General features: G+C 33.7%; 1 protein-coding gene across 1 annotated transcript in view; it reads right to left on the bottom strand.

The window, feature by feature from the left end:
• Positions 1-19542, bottom strand: part of LOC139139796 (unconventional myosin-X-like) — a 106298-nt gene that overhangs the window by 18716 nt on the left and 68040 nt on the right. The window contains exons 20-32 of the mRNA XM_070708716.1: positions 18815-18869; positions 14975-15147; positions 12904-13105; positions 12248-12288; positions 11781-11940; positions 11244-11340; positions 10706-10782; positions 10307-10365; positions 9713-9823; positions 9241-9339; positions 8900-9049; positions 5812-5897; positions 4706-4954 (exon numbers count right to left, since the gene is read on the bottom strand). Coding sequence (XP_070564817.1) covers positions 4706-4954; positions 5812-5897; positions 8900-9049; positions 9241-9339; positions 9713-9823; positions 10307-10365; positions 10706-10782; positions 11244-11340; positions 11781-11940; positions 12248-12288; positions 12904-13105; positions 14975-15147; positions 18815-18869 — 1559 coding nt within the window. The remainder of the gene's footprint in view (positions 1-4705; positions 4955-5811; positions 5898-8899; positions 9050-9240; positions 9340-9712; positions 9824-10306; positions 10366-10705; positions 10783-11243; positions 11341-11780; positions 11941-12247; positions 12289-12903; positions 13106-14974; positions 15148-18814; positions 18870-19542) is intronic.

Below are 19542 nucleotides of genomic sequence, written 5' to 3'. Positions count from 1 at the left end.
AAAATAAAGTGGTAAAATAAAAGTCAAATAGTGACCATAATGAATTGACAAATACCACATATTACCGTAGAATCACCTGTATTGACTTCCTATAAGTGGCCTTTATAGGCTGCTGGTTTTGTGCTTTAAATTATCATGAAAGGGTTCTTTTGAAATTTCAGCTGGTTGCAAAAGGTCTTTCTTGACACCGTGAGTTCAAAGCTACATGCATATTACAATGGACAACCAAAGAGAAAGTTAGTTATGGTAGAAATAAAATTTGAGAACAAAAACTTTTGTAAACTGTATGCTCACTATCCAAACTGGAGATTTGTGTGATTTCATGACTAAATGTTCCCCTGGATTTGACTTTGCAATGAATGTGATTTGAAACAATATAATGATGATTAGATAAAGACAACAGATAATAGAGAGCATCATTCCAGTATAATTCATTTGAAATTAACGCCCCAGTAACTGTAACTTTTGATGTGTTTTCAGCATCTTTACTAGTTCCTTGGCCTATATGAATTCATGGTTCAACAATAACAATAATACATAACAGATTAACACTGCTGTTTACAACAGCTATTTTGTTGTGTTTTAGAGAACACACTTAGAATCTGCAGTTTATTGTGGAAACAAAAGTCATGAGAAAATTATCAAAAAATACACTTGCTAGGGGCATAGAGGAAAGAAATTACACTTTTTATATTGTGATGACACATGATGATGGAATGTTTTTAAACTAATTTTCTTAAGTAGAAATGATAGTGGGACGAAATTCACAACATCCACGACTTCGTTACTGGTATCTTTATCTTATTATCACCCATTTTTAATTCAATTCATGACAATTGTTCAAAATACGTACCGCTTGTAAACTCTACATCATGATTGTAATGTAAAAGAGAAAGCAGTCTTTAGCTAAGACAATGTTATAGCAGCAATGTGTATCATAATTACACGATATTTACAAAGTCATGCATACAATATTCTACAGTGTATGCTACAACAACTATGTCATGCACTGTACAAGTAGTAAAGTAGCTGAATTTTGAGTGTACATTATCGGTAGAAATGACAGAAAAATAGTACGGTATGATGTTACACTAAATACAAGCAGCAAACATATCTAGTCTGTTAATGCACTGTCCTCAATGTGAAACCATCAAATGCTTTATTCATGTATGTTACCACACGGGGATACATGTAAGTTACGTAAGACCATAGAGACAACATACAGCCAGGATAGCAGATAGCATTGGACCTGATTTGTCAAACTCCTGCTGATTGGCTGCAGTTATCACCATGGCCTTTGGAATAGCCAATCAGATGTTGTTAAACTACCAGTACTGTTGAATAAAACTACATGTACTCCCCACCCCCTCCCTACAGAGTGACAATGATGGCTTTATTGGGAAAACTGGCTGTACAGATCTAGAATATAATGTCTAATTTGTGAGACCAGTTTAGCCATGATGTTTGTAACAGTGAAGGTACGTAAGGATGTAAGGTGTTTGCAGGATATTTGTATAAAGATATGAAACAGTAACTGAAGATATTGTTCATGGAAAAGAACGCTGACAACGGCACTTATAATCATAAGTGCACAGCAAATATGACTTTTGACAAAGTTTGAAGCATGCAGCACAATTTATCTTACCAGTATTTTTGTTTTTTAAAATATTCTAATTCTAAATTTTGCAAAACACATTTTAACTCTATTAATACAGCCAGAATAAAATGTACTTCAGACTGTTCACGGTAATAAAATTTAGCATAATAATACAGATACCATATTTGTCAGGGTAACTGAGGCTTTGAAGCCTGAATCCATATTCAAGTTCAGAATTCTGTCCGAGCACCTTCCTTCCCTGATACATTGCCACATCTATTCCTGCCAAGGTCATGACGATACATGATCAGCTGTTACTGATACTATATACGTCCATGGTCAGGACTCATGTAGGTTTTTTATTTTGCAGACTTCATTTTAAAAGGGCAGAGATGGCAGTAGAAACAGGCAAAATGGTGCAGCATTTTGACTCACTTGCAAATTGATATGTAAACAGCAGGCACAGACAGTTACCCAACAAATATGCCAATTTAACATTCATAAACATTTAACATCTGATAACATTTCACCGCTGCAGAATGATGGTTCATGATTTGCTGTGACACAGATGAGTGACATAGATGCGTGATACAGATGCTCTTTCTTATTGAATTGATGAAGATTCAATGAATGATATCAAACCTTACTAATCCCTGCACACACATTACATATTATGTACAGTAAAAAGTAACACAGAGTCAGTTTTTGTTCAAAATTAATTTAATTTTTGAAATTTTCAATGTTTTTCAAATTTTCCAGAATCCATTCACTATAAACAATCTCCTTGTATACAAACAAACAGTATAATGCAAAGTACTATGGCATACAATAATCTGAATTACATCATTTTGCAAATATAACAATTAATTCAGTTCAGTACGTACAATACCTTTTTCACAAATTTGATCAGATGATCAACTTCACTATAATTTTGATGAGATTTCTCTGTATTACTGTCTACTGTACTTGTAGCATGCATTACTCCACTCTAATTGCATGCAGACAAGCTGCCATGCATTCAAAGCATGAAATACGTACTACATTTGATATACTTGATGACATTAAACATGTAGTAATTGTTGAAGACAGCCACCTACCCTTCTTTTTAGGTGAATGAGATTGTTTAAAACTATTGGAGCCAGTAAGGGTAAGACTAAGCCTTGGGTATGAGTTATAAGTTTTGAGGAGTTCACACCCACTAAAGGAATGATGTCGCCGCCTTTTACCTAGAGTAAGTTATATTTGTCATGTAGAGTGGAAAAGTATGGAGAATCAGTATGTGTGAGATTTGTACTGACAAGGTATGAGTTCTTATCATGTACACACAAGCATTGATAGCCTGGATCTAGAGACTTGCCAAATGTCATAAATGGCCTACAGTTTGACCAGGCTATGACATTTGGCTTGTCATAATAATCATAATGGTAGTTACACTCATATTGCTTTCGAGTAAAAGAATATAGATCTTTGGAACGTTGCATTCCATCTATCTATGAGAAAGTGTAAGCCAGAGGCAGAATACAGCGGTATTACTGGAAAATAACCTTCATCTCCATGGAGATAAAGGCAATCTCCATATTTCAACAACATACAGTATCTTGATATCATGTACTATTGGAGGGCATTTTGGATCATGAAAGGTTTTGGTATTCATAAAGTTGCTCTATTCCTGCCCTAATGAATATGTTATATGTATTTGTTCTAATAGACTCAATGTGTGTCCATCAAAATGCAAGAACTCAGACCTTGTTGGTAAACTCAATGACATGAAAGTATGAACTATCGTCCTTCCATGCGGAGGGACTGTGTGATAAACTTACTACTTGGAAATGGACGTAATGCTGAGATGAAGTTCTTTTGACTAACTGGGGAAAAGATTGAAGAATTCACCAACGAATTTGTAACATTGAAAACTTAGAACACGTTGTCAAGGAGAAAGAATCGCTATAGAGACAATAAAGACTATGACAAAACAAGTAAACAACACATGTAAACAAACTGTGTGATACTTCAAGTGAGTGACCATGTCCATGAATTGTGATCTTAGAAGTGTCAATGTCACAGTGGCTTTAGTGAGTGTTCAATAAGTTGACACGCTCTTTTGACAATTTGTAACAGAAATGGATCATGAATAATCAATGATGACAATATCAAAAATCAAAAATAAAGTAGCAAAACTATCAAGTTTACACATGCCTTGAATATTCTTTGGTCTAAACAAGTTTCTTTTTGTCTAACATAGACAAAAGTGAATTAGATTTGGTTTAAATTTGGATTAATGCAGATTAGATTCAGGAACAAATTCACAAAACAAACCATCTTCACATTAATGATACATGGACCTGGGGTGAGCACACAGTGCGAGGGAGATTTTCAGCCAATCATTTGTAAACAAACGGTAAAATGTGCGTGTGTTGGTTAAAGCCTCATTTTGATGTAAAACAGATTTTCCTCCAAATATCATGTTGAGCTTTTTTGTTTGTTGTGTAGAGTCTGTTTGAAACCCATGCAGATGAATGAGTGTGATTAGCAATACAAATCAAACAGCATTCATACAAAGCATGGAGTTCATTCAAAAGCATGACTTATTTAGCACAAAGGTTAAATGATGGGTGTCAGTATTGCATTGCTGTAACTTAATGACACAGGTCAATCAATTCAACAATTCTAACATGATACTTTACAATCTAATTAAGTGACCTCTTCTGCTGTCTCATTTGATTTGATAAACATCTGATTCAAATCAATATTTTACTTCAAATCTGAATGAAGTTATCACAGAGTTCTTTCTAAATGATTGAAATCTTAGTTTCAACAACTTTCCTAACTGAAAATCATAATACATGATTCGATATTTGAAAGTTCAACCCTAAAAAATTTCTTATTAAATTGATTGAGAAAGTCTTTGTGACTGGTAGATGTGGTTTTCAACAAGCTAATGTACATTTTGAAAAATACATTCTGGCGTGAAAGCATTGGTGATTAGGGTGTACACAAGCAATATTGAAGGAAAACAGGTTTAGAGTATCAATTGATCAGTCAGCTGACGGTCATGTGACTTGAAACACGATGTCATAAAGTAAAATGTAACAAGTGTTGTGTGCCTACCGATATCACGGAATGCCTTTTCATCAGGTGGAATGACAGAACACAAACTGTTGAGAACAATTGTGCCAAGTTTTTGTTGTGAATCTACACTCTTGTAGAAATCCATGGTGTTACTGGTCAGTTCAAAGTATCTCTTTTTCTTGCTAGAACCTGCTTTGGTCAGAGATCCAGGAGATTCTTTACTCAACCATCCACTCATCAAAACGTCTTCCTTCTTGTAACCTCTCTGTGCTCTATGGTGGTACAAGGCTTTGAAATCAAGCAATGACAACTGAATTAATATTTCCAGTCAAAAGCCAAATACTGTGAAAGTTCTGAAGTCATCATTTAAATCTTTTTCAGTCACATTTTCTCTTTCGTGGCCACTTTATTGTACGCGCATCCTGCAGCACATTTATGTCACAATATGAAGGTTGATGGTATAAATGAAATCTCACCAAATTTTCTAATTCTAGTGTTCAGTTTCGGATGCTCCAATGAGCATACAACTTTTAAAAATACAAAACCATTGTTTATACTCAGTCATGCAGGACTTTGATAAAGTTACAAGTTATGATATGATATGATATAATATCTGTATAAATCTCAATGTGAATATAAATAAACTTTGGTCTAACAAGTAAGACATTCATATTAGTGTGTACAATAACAGTAAAACATTTCATCTACTTTTCACAAATCATACATTAGAACCTATATTGTACTCAGTGAATCGTGAAACATATATTAAAGACACTTTTGAGAACATCATGAGTGTGCACAAGAATAAATATTCTTAAAACAAAAACAACATTCTCTTCAACATGTCATGTTTTATTTGAAAAACATGTCATGTTTTAGTTTGAAAAACATGTCATGTTTTAATTTGAAAAACATGTCATGTTTTATTTGAAAAACATGTCATGTTTTATTTGAAAAACATGTCATGTTTTAGTTTGAAAAACATGTCATGTTTTAGTTTGAAAAACATGTTCTTTAAAGAAGGTGTACTGATTAAAGGAGTGTCTCTAATCATTGCATAAATCACAATTCCATCAGATGATATTATCGTCTCTCATGTCTTTGCCAGTACAAGAGTTGAAGGTCATGACAGTGTTAAGACATACCTGTCAACCATGTGTTCATTTCTTCAGGTGAGTTTGCAATCAGATTGTAGACTCTGCCAGCTGTCACCATGGCAAAGGCATTAGGTCTGTATAAAGACAAAGAAATGACAATACAGTCAAAGGATGGTAAAAACTTATTTATGCATTAGTTTCAAGAAGAAAGCTTACTTGATAGAACTTTTAGAAATTATCATACATGTACCGATTAGTAGTGTTAGCAGCTCAGTCTGTTACACTTAAAAATAATTGCAATTTTTTACAGTAAGACTCTTTACCAGTTTATTATTTCATCCTGTAATGATATATTCAAGTTATCTAGTTTCTTGGTGTTAACATTTAGTAAGAGTGTACGCACACACACCAATCTGATGAGGAAATATAAAATAATAATCCACAAAATCCTGTATCTTATTTTACACCAAAGTACTGTTACTAATATCAACAATCCCAGTCATTAATACCAGGATACCATGGAATATTTCAGTTTATGAAACATGATCACTTCTTTGTCTTCATCTTTCAATAACATGGTTCAGACATAATATTGATGCCTATACTGTACCTGGTATTTGAAAGATGAAATGACTTGATAGGATAGAGCTGTTGAGTCAGAACAACAATTTCACAGAATTGGACCGTCACATAAAGGTACCTGAGTTGTTCTAGATAACCCCCTTGAACGCCAGAAAATTCTGGACAGATCCTTTACATTTTCACAGTACGTTTGCTACAGCAATTTTACTGTAAATTGTAGTAGTCAAGGGGTTGACTGTACATTGCATACTGCTGGTCATTCAAGAACTTGGTAAATTTCATAAATACCCCACCCCTTCATACAAAGAAAATTTAGCAAGGATTTGAAGTTGCTTTACCACTGAAGTAAATTGGCTCAATTATCACTGAAAATGACCTTTGCACTTATCAGGGCAAAGAGTGCAAGAATTAGAAAGAGGAACATCACTCTGTGAATGAGACGTCGCCAATTTTGAATTCATGAGCCAATGACCAACAACTACACTTACACTTTAAATTAACAGTATCTTTACTGTACGTGCTCTCTGAAGTATCTTACTAGACTGCACCAGGGTTTTCTAACTGGTACTCCATAACAGTAAAATGTATGTTCATGATGCTATAAACAGCTGTACACAGCACAAGATATATTAGCATGGTTAGTAACCAAAGCATTCTATTCTATTTTGTGTCAGTGTTGAGATTATCAGTAAAGTACTGTATTTGGATTAAAATGACACCAGGAATTAATTACCTCAGATTTTGTTTGGCATGCAACCATCTATAGCTTTAAGGAAAGGATAGGAAAACATGCGAAATAAATAAAATGTTAAAAAGGGGGGTTGCAGTTGTATGTACACTACAAAAAATGGCAAACTTGTCACTATTTCTAAAACATAATGATGCATCCATAGCATTTTTGGGGTGTCAATATTAATGTATGGAACTGCCATGAAAAATCATGCTTTACATCTTTAGTGTTGAAAAAACAGAAAAGCTCTTTTATGCAAGCAGGGAGTAGAAACACAATGGAAAAAAGCAAACGTAAATCAAATGAGATTTCATTATTTTCTGAAATGTAGCAGAATGTTTGAATTCATTTTCTTTTATCATGTTATCAGGATGCTGAGTTGAAGACCATCTCCAACTCTTGGTATTTCATTCTTTAGTCTCTGTGTTGTGAGTAGGTTTAGTTCTACTAAAGAAAGCATGGTGAAATATCCAGTATTCACGTTTTCAACATCAGCTAAACATCAGTAGTACTCATAGATAAAGTCAACTGAGGTCAGTCTGGACTTAATAGTTTATTTTGATAGTACAATTGTTGAAATTAAAATTGCAAAAATTACAGATCAGACATCCATGTTTCAATCATTTGACCATTATTCATGATTAAAAATGCTGCTCTTTACTTTAGCATCACACAGATATACCGACAAAAATACCAAATGTTACACTGGCTGTATTTTAACCTGTTATAATAACATTTATGCAAAGGAATGACCTAATCGCATGGATATGGAGTACAACTTATGTTGATGTACATATCACTTTAAAAGTAAAAACATGGAAGCAAGCTGAGTCTTTTCAGTATTAATGTAAACTGTAATTTTCTAGTGATTTATTTACAGCTGTAATGAAAGCCAAGCGCTGACACTGAAGCAGACTCAGATTGACAGATGGAAGATACAGCAAGTTGGAACAGCGCCCTCTACTGGCAGCCCATGTTATTATAATAGCACAAATGCGATTTTATAGCTTTTGCCAGCACAACATTGGCAGTAAGTTGTTGAGTTCTTATGATGACATCACAACCAGCATGGAAATGTCAAGTTTTGATGGTTCTCTTCAATCTGTTCTTCATATACTAGATCACAAATCATGTATTTCACAAAGTCAAAAATCATGCATTTCATAGACAAGGTCACAGGAGTATACCATACTGAAGTCAGCCAGATTTTCCCAAAATTTCAAAATCACTTACATTCAATTTCAAAATCTTTAAGCTTTTTAATTTTGCCTCTAGATCAGATTGTGCAAAGTTCACAATGATACCTTAGAATGAGAATAACAAGAATAATTTTTTTTCAAAAGGAAGGATGGATCAACATGTGTTGTGTGACTACCAGATGAATCCTGATGTAGTGGTTTCATATAATGAGAAAATATCAATGAAAATTGATTTGATGTCAAGTTGGTTTCAAGCGTCATTATTCCTGGCAATCTGGATGCAGATATCAGTCTTTAAGTAAAAGGGTGAAAGGTCACACTCTATCTTTCATGATACTTCCAGCTTTGTATCCAAAGAAATCAACAGACCAAGTAACATAGCGAGCACCGTCCAACACTGGTGATGGTTAAGTGTATGGTAACAATTGTCACTGAGTGCTCTTCTCCTTATGCAACAATTGGAAGCAATACAAATAAACCTCACTTTTCTGGGAAGAAAACTAATTCTAACCAGCGATCAAATGGCAAATTTGAACTCTACTTTTATGCCCTGGTGACTTCAATATGGCATACGGCATTGACAGTATTTCAGAAAGTGATACCTAGCATTTAAAGTTTGTCCTACCTGGATGGTAAATTGACAGGAGCCAATGAATCAATCAGAGCAACATCCAATGAACCAATAGCATTCTTAGGATTGGCCTGCTCATCTTCTAAATCTTTCAACTCATCATATTTACATTTCAATACTTTCATCAGGATAGCATACCACTCACTGCAACAAAACACAAGAACATAACTGTTTATAATTTGAAGTAAAAGACAAATTGGATGACATTTTGTCAACAAGAATCATTTCAAAGTCATCACAGATGCTTTCACTCACAACACTTTGATGAACACAACAAAACCAAAGTCAAGTTCCAATCAATATTCATTTTCATTTCCATCCATCCTTTCCTTTACCTGCAATCATCTGCTGTATCAGCCACTAGGTAGTAGGTTCTACTGTATGTCACTATGTTCAATGCATTTTCTCTGTCACTGCTGGCGTCTACAATGTCTCTGTTAGAATAAACGAGATAAGATATAAAATTGGAATATGATACAACAATCACAAGCTGCATGATAACTTACCATCTACACTAAGTATCAGTCTTTGTCGAAATATCAAATTTTTTTAAGTTTGTGAAATATTTGAATTTCATGTTAATGACATTTTGCTTTTGGATATAGCAATCTTGTTTTTCCTAAACTATTTTAGTCATTCATTTTGTCTGTATATTTGACATAATTTTATTGTTTGACAGGTATTCCATTTCCACATCATGGGCAAGATTTTTTCAATTTTAGTGGTGTATCAAACTATAACTTCCCCTAACCAATCAAAACTGATCATGGAGAGTGGTGTGGTGTCAGTCATTCTGTTCAGACTTACTTGGCAGCTCTGATGTCAATTCTACCAAGCTGCTTAGCATTCTCTGCATCAGAATCATAGTATGAAAGTATTGTGTCTTTCAGAACAAACCAACGCTTCTTCCAGTTGCGTCTAAAAATGAAACAAAAACAAAATCAAGGGTTAATGTACTGCCATCAGATCAGATACAGCAACATTCTTATCTATGAGACCTTTGACACACAATTCTGGAGCTGAATAGATGTTCAGGCAAAATATTTCTTTGTAATGACTGTAACATAATATCTGCCTATTTTCACCTTATATCACAACTATCAAAATGGAAAGAATGATGGCAAAATAGTCTGAGTACAATGAGAGTGTACTACGCATCACAGTCTAGGTACAAACACTGTCTGGTACAGGAAGTACAGATAAAGCTATGCAATTGCAAACTGTAACACTGGCAGTGATAGAATGTGGTAGACCATGACAGAGACCATGACAGACACTGTGACAGAGACTGTGACAGTGACTGTGGTAGAGACTGTGTCAAAGACTGTGACGGAGGCCATGACAGGGACTGTGATAGGGACAATATAAATTGACAAGTATTGGGCTGTGACACATTCTTACCTTGATAAAGTCCCTGTACCACCTCCCTTCTTCAACAACCAACCAGATTTCAGCGCTTCCTATTGACAAGAATAACCCGGTGGGTCAATGGAAAATGATGCTGAACATCAATAATTGGTGGTCAAGAGGCAAATTTACATAGAACTTACAGAATTTGAGAATTGAGAGACAAAATAATGACCAACAATGATGTAGTTAATTTTATATTTGCCTTTCATTTGGCAACAATTGTGATTTATGAACAAGGAATAAGCCTCATTCATTGGAACTCTATCTCCAGATTATAACTTGAATTGAAATAGTTGGAAGTTGGATGAATTCAGTTGAGAAATATGGGATCAGCCCTTGCAAAGCAACAAACTTATCCATGTTATTGAAGAGAAGTTTACATTTACTGACCTGTTTTGCTTTAAACCACATCAATGTGTTGTCACGCAGAACAAACCATCTCTTCTTCCAAGTGTTCATTACACCACCTGAAACAGTTACCATGGTTATTAAGATCAACTGCTGCCATATGGATCAACATACCACATTATGCATACACTATATTTACATTTGCTTGATGACAACACAGTTCTAAGTATTAGATGTACACATTCTTGCAAAACTGCAAGCTCTGATGCTTTGTTGAATGTCAATATATTGGTTCCATTGCTTTTTTTTCTAATGAATTACTTCATGACAAGTTCATCACTACAAATAAATCTGTTTGAAAATTAAACCTGCCGGCATTTAAGTTACAAAATTCGCTGCAAGAATTGCAATGAAAAAGCACTGAAAATGGATAAATATTGAAGACAGTGACAAGTCTTGTAAGGTTATAGTTTCTAAATTCCATGAAATTTGCTTTAATGTTGTAAGTTTTAAAATGAAATGCCAAATGCTTCATGGTGAGTAATATCTTTCTTTCCAGAATGTTGCCATGGTAACTTACCTTTCATAGTGAGATAACCTTCATTAAACGCTGATTCTTGCATCCTCTTTGTTGTATCTTCATCCTCTTCATCATGGAATGCTGCATCTTCATCGTACTACACAGAAAAATAAATCAAAATAGCAAATTCTTCATCTGCATAGTATCACACCCTGTAAGAGTGTCACACCATGCTGAGTATGTAGTAGACTGTGAGATTACAGGAACTGAGATGTCAAAGCTGTGATATTGCAACTACATCATGAAGATTTCAGTGGATCAGATTGATCAAATTCAATTAATCTGAACATTGAAAGATCTGATGTTTTTACTGACAATGCTTTCTACCATGTAACAGGTACAATGGTGAATCTGCACAGAGAGAGATAATTTGTTATGTATGTACATTAAAGGCTGTGAACAAAGTGATTTTGTTGAAGTTTGAATGCTGCATTATTGAGACCGTATCTTCAAGTGACTTTGCCCCATTGCAAGATAAAGTCAAGGTCACTATTGCCATTGTTATGTCTACGGTTTTTAATTGCATCTATCACTCACCAGAGCCAATGAGCTGTCAAATTCATTCAATGCTTGTAACTCTGCAATTCTCAATTCCTCCTGTCTTCTCATTTCTTCAGCTTCTTCTCGAAGTCTTTCTTCTTCAAGACGCTTTCTTTCCTCCTCTTGTCTCTTCCGTTCTGCCTCCTCAGCTTTTTGTCTGTCAAATAAAGTACTCCATTATATCGGGAACTTCAATCAACATACGGTGCTATTCATGAAAGGAAATATTATTCTGAAAATACTGAATCAGATTTTTATCAGTCTTGACTTTCCTCTCAGAAAAGTAACTTGGCAGATGAGTTGATTCCATGTGTCAGTGATAGTGATATCATTTCAATTGCATTAAAGACCATGGCATCATTAATCAGGGGAAACTGTCTAAATATCAAAGTAGTAATTCTTCTATTTTCTGATAATTTGTTCAAAAATAATTCATTAAATAGTAAGTGAGAGAATAAGATTACCTGGCTAATTCTTCCTCCCTCCTCTTCCGTTCCTCTTCAGCCTTGAGGGTGAAAAGATGTGAAAATGAAAAGTGGTGTACAAACTTATTTTTCAAAAACAGAAAATGCTGACTGAAAAGAGACAAGACAGCAACCATGGAAACTAAGGGTGACTCATTTCAGAGACAAGACAGCAACCATGGAAACTAAGCATAACTCATTTATTTCTGCTACCAATGTGACTTAATATTATGAAGGGTAAACAAAGCATTGGAAGAATTCTAGATACTGATTTGATCTGATACTGATACAGAATACTGTCTTAAATTACAGAAACACTTCTTTTATAAATGTAAGATTTAATGTGAGAAAACACAAAACTTCTATTCTACTAGTATTTATTCATAATGAAGTCAAACAGGAACATATGATTGTGAGAAATATTGCTTATAAGAACAGTTCAGTACAATTGATGAGTAGAAGACTACTGTGTTCTTACAAATAATTTCAAAGCAAAGATTCAGATTTTTTGTAAACACAATTTTCATTCTTTTCAACTCTGTCATTTTTTATTGATGTTCCTATCTGCTGCTGCTGTACTTTTTCCTGATGAACAAAATAAGTATTAAAAATTTGTAATTATTATCGGTTAAACTAAAAATTCTTGAAAGTCTGACCTTTCTCCTAGCTTCCTCTTCTTCTAATCTTCTTGCTTCTTCAAGTTCTCTGGCTTTTGCAAGAGCTGCCTGTCTTTCAGCTTCTTCTTTGAGTCTCTGTGCCTCTTCTCTTTCTCTCTTCAGTCTGGCTTCCTCATCAAGTTTTCTTTTCAGTTCTTCCAACTCTCTCATTTTCTTCTCTTGTTCAAGTCTCTCCAATTCCCTAAAAATTATAAAATGGAAAGACTGAGTGAAAATGAACACAAAGTTGACCTCAATAATACACAAAAAGGAGTTAATCTGACCAATCAAATATCACAGTTATACAAATCACAGTAAATAGACTACGACTAGGCATTTCAAATCTGCAACAAACATCCATTGTCCCATTAGACTTTCAAGTTGAAGAGAAGAACAGAAGAATTTATGTCTGTGTGTCTCTCTGACTGCTTGTTTACTTCTAAAATCCCTTGTTTTACAATTTGTAATCACACTGTAATGTGAACAGTTAATTCTGCTCTATCAATCATTACTATAAGTACAACTGAACCATTACTACAATGTTCTGTCCTGTCTATGTTACTGTCTACACAACTACATGTACATAACATAGTGTGTCACATTGAAGATCAATGCAAACATGTCCTCCTAATAGTCGGTTTTTTGATATTTTTGTAATTACTGTACATTTTACACTATTTAACACATGTATATTGACACATTTTACAAACACAATCCTTCTATATGCAATAGGGGCTTTGCACAAGCTGCCTTTTATTTTCTCTTCTGAAACTGTAAATGCTCCACTTCCAGTTGGAAAACGTTCAAACTTAATTGCTGTATTCATTGCAAAAATGAACAGCTTGGGGTGAAATCTGACATGCATTCATGAATAACATGAAAGGATGGTTACTGATCTGTCACACTGTCAATCAAACTACCTTGCATTTTGGTTTGAAGAAAGACTTCATTAAAATGTCTCTTTGGAACAGGAAATCAGTGAGTGATGGAACATACAATATTGAACAGCACTGTATTCAACATTAATAGATTCTACTTAATATTGCTTAAAGGGGTGCATGGCAACACAGAAATTGGATGAATCAGACATTTTCATGCAACATTTGCAACAACTCCTTCTCAGTGACATTTTTATAATCCTGAACTGAAAATGACATGCTTGTAGGATTGTGGATGTATATCTGACACATGGTTGTACATTACTGATATGGGATATCTTTTCAATTTTGACATAATGAATGACATAATGATAATCATTGATAGCATGAATTCAAGATAACTTCTTCAAACATCTTCTCGATAGTAGATCTCTCAGATAGCAGGAGACATGAATATTAATGTTGTGTTCCTGGACTGTAGGACACATTTAGACCACAGGATGACTTGACTTGAATTCCCCAAAGAGTAAGTGCTTGATGACTGTGGTAATTGCCAATTTGTGTAATGATGCTTTTAAGGTTATTTCTTAACCTGTGCAGTGACTTTTTAACTTAAAAATGTCAGGTGAAGATTGTCAGGTTACACATTTTAATGATGTAACAATCTACAGACTCTGGTCATAAACTCCCAACACACAGTAATAAACAGTGTTCAAATTTTTTTTTTTGACGAATTAAAAATAAATTTGAGAATGAGATTAATACCTTGCCACTCAATTATCTAGGTTGTAAACTTTGTTTGTAAATGTAAGGTTACTTTCAATACAGCTTGCCAGCTGTAAGATCTATAAAGCGATACGATTAATGAATGAATCCAGTTGATGTGCTTACACTGTGAGAATTGCCTCCTATAAGATTGTGCTGATTAGACACTGCTACTCAGATGATAATGGTGGGAGCATTTATTGAGGTTTACAAAAACCTTGAAGACTTTCTCACCTCTGGCATTCTTATGCTAGCAGACAGTATTTAGCAAAGCCAATACAAAGTATACACCCAAAATCAATCATTGTGCAAAACATTCATGAATGACACTGTCAAATTCAAACTGAAATTGGCTAAAATATCACATTCACTTTTACTGAGTATTAAAGCATTTTTTCCTCTTATCAAGACAAATATGACATAATTACTTTCGTTCTTCTTCCTCTCTTCGTCTTTGTTCTTCTCTCAGCCTCTCTTCTTCAATTCTTTTTTCTTCAAGTTTCTGAGCATAAATATTCTTAGCAATGATCCTCCTGGCAAATGCTTGCAATTTAATGATGGCCTTCCTGATGTGTAAATACTTCATTTTGTAGAAGTGTGCCTGTTGATGTTCAGAGAGAAAAGAATTAACATTTCACAGTTATGAATCTGGATAGATGGGATTTGATTGTGGCAGAAATTTCGTTGTTTAGGGCATAACAGGAAGCAAGTTATTACAACAGAACATGGAGGAAGATCTAATATCCCAGCAGCTGTGCTATATGATGATTTTTCCACATTTATTGTGATGCACCTTACCCACGTAATGATTGTATGAATGCTGTAAACACAGTAGAGGAATTCATTCTAGCTTTTGGTAACTCACTGACATGTTTGTCAATCATCAGAGTTCGTCTTGCACATGGACTGTGTGAACAAACTGAATACTGCTACTTTACCACATAGTGGTTTTAAATCAAAAGTTGTAATAATTCAAATGTCCTTCTGCTCTCAAACAGATACTTCATTAATTTATATTTATCAATTAATTGTGAGTAAAGTTTGATAAGGATTACATAAAAATTTATGGTTAAGACTATACATACAATGAAATAATTGACACTGCACATTGGTTGAAACATGTTGCCAACAAAAATGACTGAGGGTAAACTGTGAAGGTATGACATTAGTGGACATTGAGTACAAAAAGTACTACCACATCGAACAAACATAGGGCCAAAGTCCCTGAAGCTACTATAAACATGGATACAAAATTAAGTATTTCCTGACTGTATGAAATTATCTCACTAAGGTCATCCGAGGGACCTGTAAACCAAAGATTAAAGCTGTCTGACCAGCGGTTTTGAAAAAACAAGTGACCCAACAGTTGACAGAGCTCTGCTGTGTTATGTACAGAATAACTTTTTGTGATACACGTATTGATGAAGAAGGTGGATATCTTTGATAGCTCATTTCAGGATGGCCTGACCAAAAAAGGCAAAATTAGCTGCAAAAATACAAAATTGAAGATTTCATCATAATTTCAATACTTTACATTAAGATAAAGCCTAGGAACCTGTATACCAAATATCAAGGCTATCACATGAGTAACTTTTGAGAAACAAATATTTTGACCAAAAATGGCAAAAATTGACCCAAAAATACAACCAGATATGAACTGAAAATGCTCACGTGTTTCATTATATATTGCAGTTGTGTAAAATTGAACCTTTGCCACATGTTTACAACTTCATTGAAAGTATTATGATCAACATGATGAACAATAATCACTGCCGATTAGGTCATGAAGTATACAAATATGTAATAAGCTGAAATAAAAATATTAAAGTTCTTTGACTGCTGTCATTGTATCTCCACTTTATATAGCAAGTGTAATTACCATTGGCCAAGTCCTTCAAGCCATATATGCCGAGCTGTGAAAGCTCATTAGACATGCAAATTATAAATTAGCTGACATGAAAATGTGAAATGACTTTTGATATTGTTTTAACCTGTTATAATCATCAATGTACATAGCATGTTTTGCCAACTTTGATCAAGTAAATCTCGGTATATATCCTAATAAGCAAAGTTCATTAAATATGTAAATTAGGAATTGGCTTCAGTAAAAATGCTTAATGATTTTCAATAATGTTGTATCATGGTATATGCAATAAAAGTAGCAAGTTTTGTAAACTTTGGTCAAGTCGATTCAGATATATATCCCTAATTAGGAAAGTTCATTAAATATGCAAATTAGGAATTGCTGAAGAGAAAATGCTTAATGACTGTCTTTAATGTACATAGCAAGTTTCATCAAGTCAATACAGATAAATATCCCAAATTATGAAAATTCATTTAATATGCAAATTAGGAATTGGCTGAAGTAAAAATATGTCTTTTGACTTTCAATATGTTATATCACAGTATCTTTGATGTATATAGCAAGTTTCAACAACTACAATCAATTTAATTCAGATATATATCCCTAATTGGGAAAGTTTATTAATATGCAAATTTGGAATTGGCTGAAGTAAAAATGCTTAATGACTTTCAAAAAATGTTGTATCATAGTAGCTTCAATACATGTAGAAAGATTCATCAACTTTGGTCCCGTCTATTCAAATATATATCCCTAATTAGCAAAGTTCATTAAATATGTAAATTAGGAATTGGCCGAAGTTAAATTGTCTTTTGACTTTCAATAATGTTATATCACAGTATCTTTGATGTATACAGCAAGTTTCAACCACTACAATCAAGTTAATTCAGATATATATCCCTAATTAGGAAAATTCATTAAATATGCAAATTCTGAATTGGCTGAAGTAAAACTGTTAAATGACTTTCAATAATGTTGTATCATAGTGTCTTTAATGTATATAGCAAGTTTCATAAATTTTGGTCCAGTCAATTCAGATATACATCCCTAATTAGCAAAGTTCATCAAATATGTAAATTAGGAATTAGCTGAAGTAAAAATGCTTTATGATTTTCAATAATGTTGTATTATAATATCTCCAATACATGTAGCAAGTTTTGTCAACTTTGGTCAAGTCAATTCAGATATATATCCCTAATTAGGAAAGTTCATTAAATATGCAAATTAGGAATTGTCTGAAGAGAAAATGCTAAATGACTTTCAATAATATTGTATCATAGTATCTTCAATACATGTAGCAAGTTTGGTCAATTTTGATCGTGTCAAATCAGATATATATCCCTAATTAGGAAAGTTCATTAAATATGCAAATTAGCAACTATCTTTCACGTCACCCCTTAATGGTTCCCACTGCTGATATATCTTGGTGTGATCAACATTTGTAGCAAATCTCATCAAATTGTGTGCAGTTGTTTTAATGTATATCTGTTTCTCTAAAATCATTAATTATGCAAATTAACAAAGAGTATGCAAGCCACGCCCACCAAAACCTTTTCAGTTCTAGCCATTTGAATTCTGAAGATGTCTACCAAATTTGACTGAAATACGTTCAGCCGTTTTTGAGATAATGGGGATACAGACACACGGACACACACACAGACACACAGACACACACACAGACAGACATGGCTAAACCATATGCTCACGTGTGTGAACACGTGAGCAAAAATTGACGATTTCATCAAATTTCGATATATCACACTTAGACAATCCCGAGGAACCTGTATACCAAATATCAAAGGCATCAGACAAGCAGTTTTTGAGGAACACATTTTTTGACCAAAAATGGCAAAAATTGCACCAAAAATACAAAATTGCAGATTTCGTCATATATTCAATACATCATATTTAGTTCATCTGTAGGAACCTGTATACCAAATATCAAAGCTGTCAGATGAAATAAAGTTTTGACCAAAAATGACAAAAAAATTCCTTAAAAATACAGATTTGCATATTTCATCACAATTTGAAGAAATCTACGTTGGATTATCCCTAGGGACCTGTATACTAAATAACAAAGCTGTCTGACTAGCAGTTATGAAGAAGAAAATTTTTTACCCAAAATGCCTTTTTTGGCACTAAATTGCATATTTTCAACAATATCAAAAAATTAAAAAAAAAGTTTCTCAAAATCATATTTTTCATCTACACAACAAATACCAAATCAGTAAGTACTGCGGTTCTCAAGATATTTGAGTGGACGGACGCCTCACAAACGGACATACATACATACGCCGGACGGATACCCATCCCAATAGCTTCTATAGACTATAGTCTATAGAAGCTAAAAAAATATACACATGAGGTCAAGCTGATTTGCAGCCACAGTTGAACTGGAATGGCTTACCTTGTAGGTTTTCTGAATGACTACTATAAACTGAACAATTCTCTTGTACTTCTTTCTGTAAAGCAAAACAATATTTATATAAATGAGATGTGATGAGTTTTTCATTGTAGTGTCATGTTGATTACATTGTATCTTTTCAATGTGTTTACACAAACAATAATCTGACATCACTGCATTTGATAATTATTTCACGATTATATTTGATCAATAACTATTTGTAAAAGTTGACATATGACACATTAATCACATTACATTGCAAACAAAAATAAAACATTCTTGTTTAATTCAAAAGGCCCCAAATTTCTCCTGTTGCACCTTACCATTCACAACAAAACCCTAAACAAAATAAACTGTTAGATTACGTTAATTTGTTTAAAACCAGTTTTTCTCATACGCAGTGTTGATTAGTTAGATGAAAACGATGAAGTTTCACAAATGTTCCAAAAACAGTAAATGCCTTAGACTGTTGTAAATGACATAACATGTAACTATTGAAAGTATTTGTTTGTCACTAAGTATGACATTGTTTTATCTGCATTTCAAGGCCTTTGGTCAATATACAAAGGGGGTTTGTAAGAAAATTTGATGGTATTTCTGTGTTTTCTGTAATTTATGTGTGTATATATTATAATAAGTACACACACAATTACAGAAAACACATATTTTATTGCTGCTGTAATAATGGGAAAAGTAAAATTTACTGCCAAGAACCACGGAGGCAAAAGCAT

Source organism: Ptychodera flava, chromosome 9 (genome assembly GCF_041260155.1).
Source record: "Ptychodera flava strain L36383 chromosome 9, AS_Pfla_20210202, whole genome shotgun sequence".
NCBI lineage: Eukaryota > Metazoa > Hemichordata > Enteropneusta > Ptychoderidae > Ptychodera > Ptychodera flava.
This window is presented reverse-complemented; position numbering and strand designations above follow the sequence as displayed.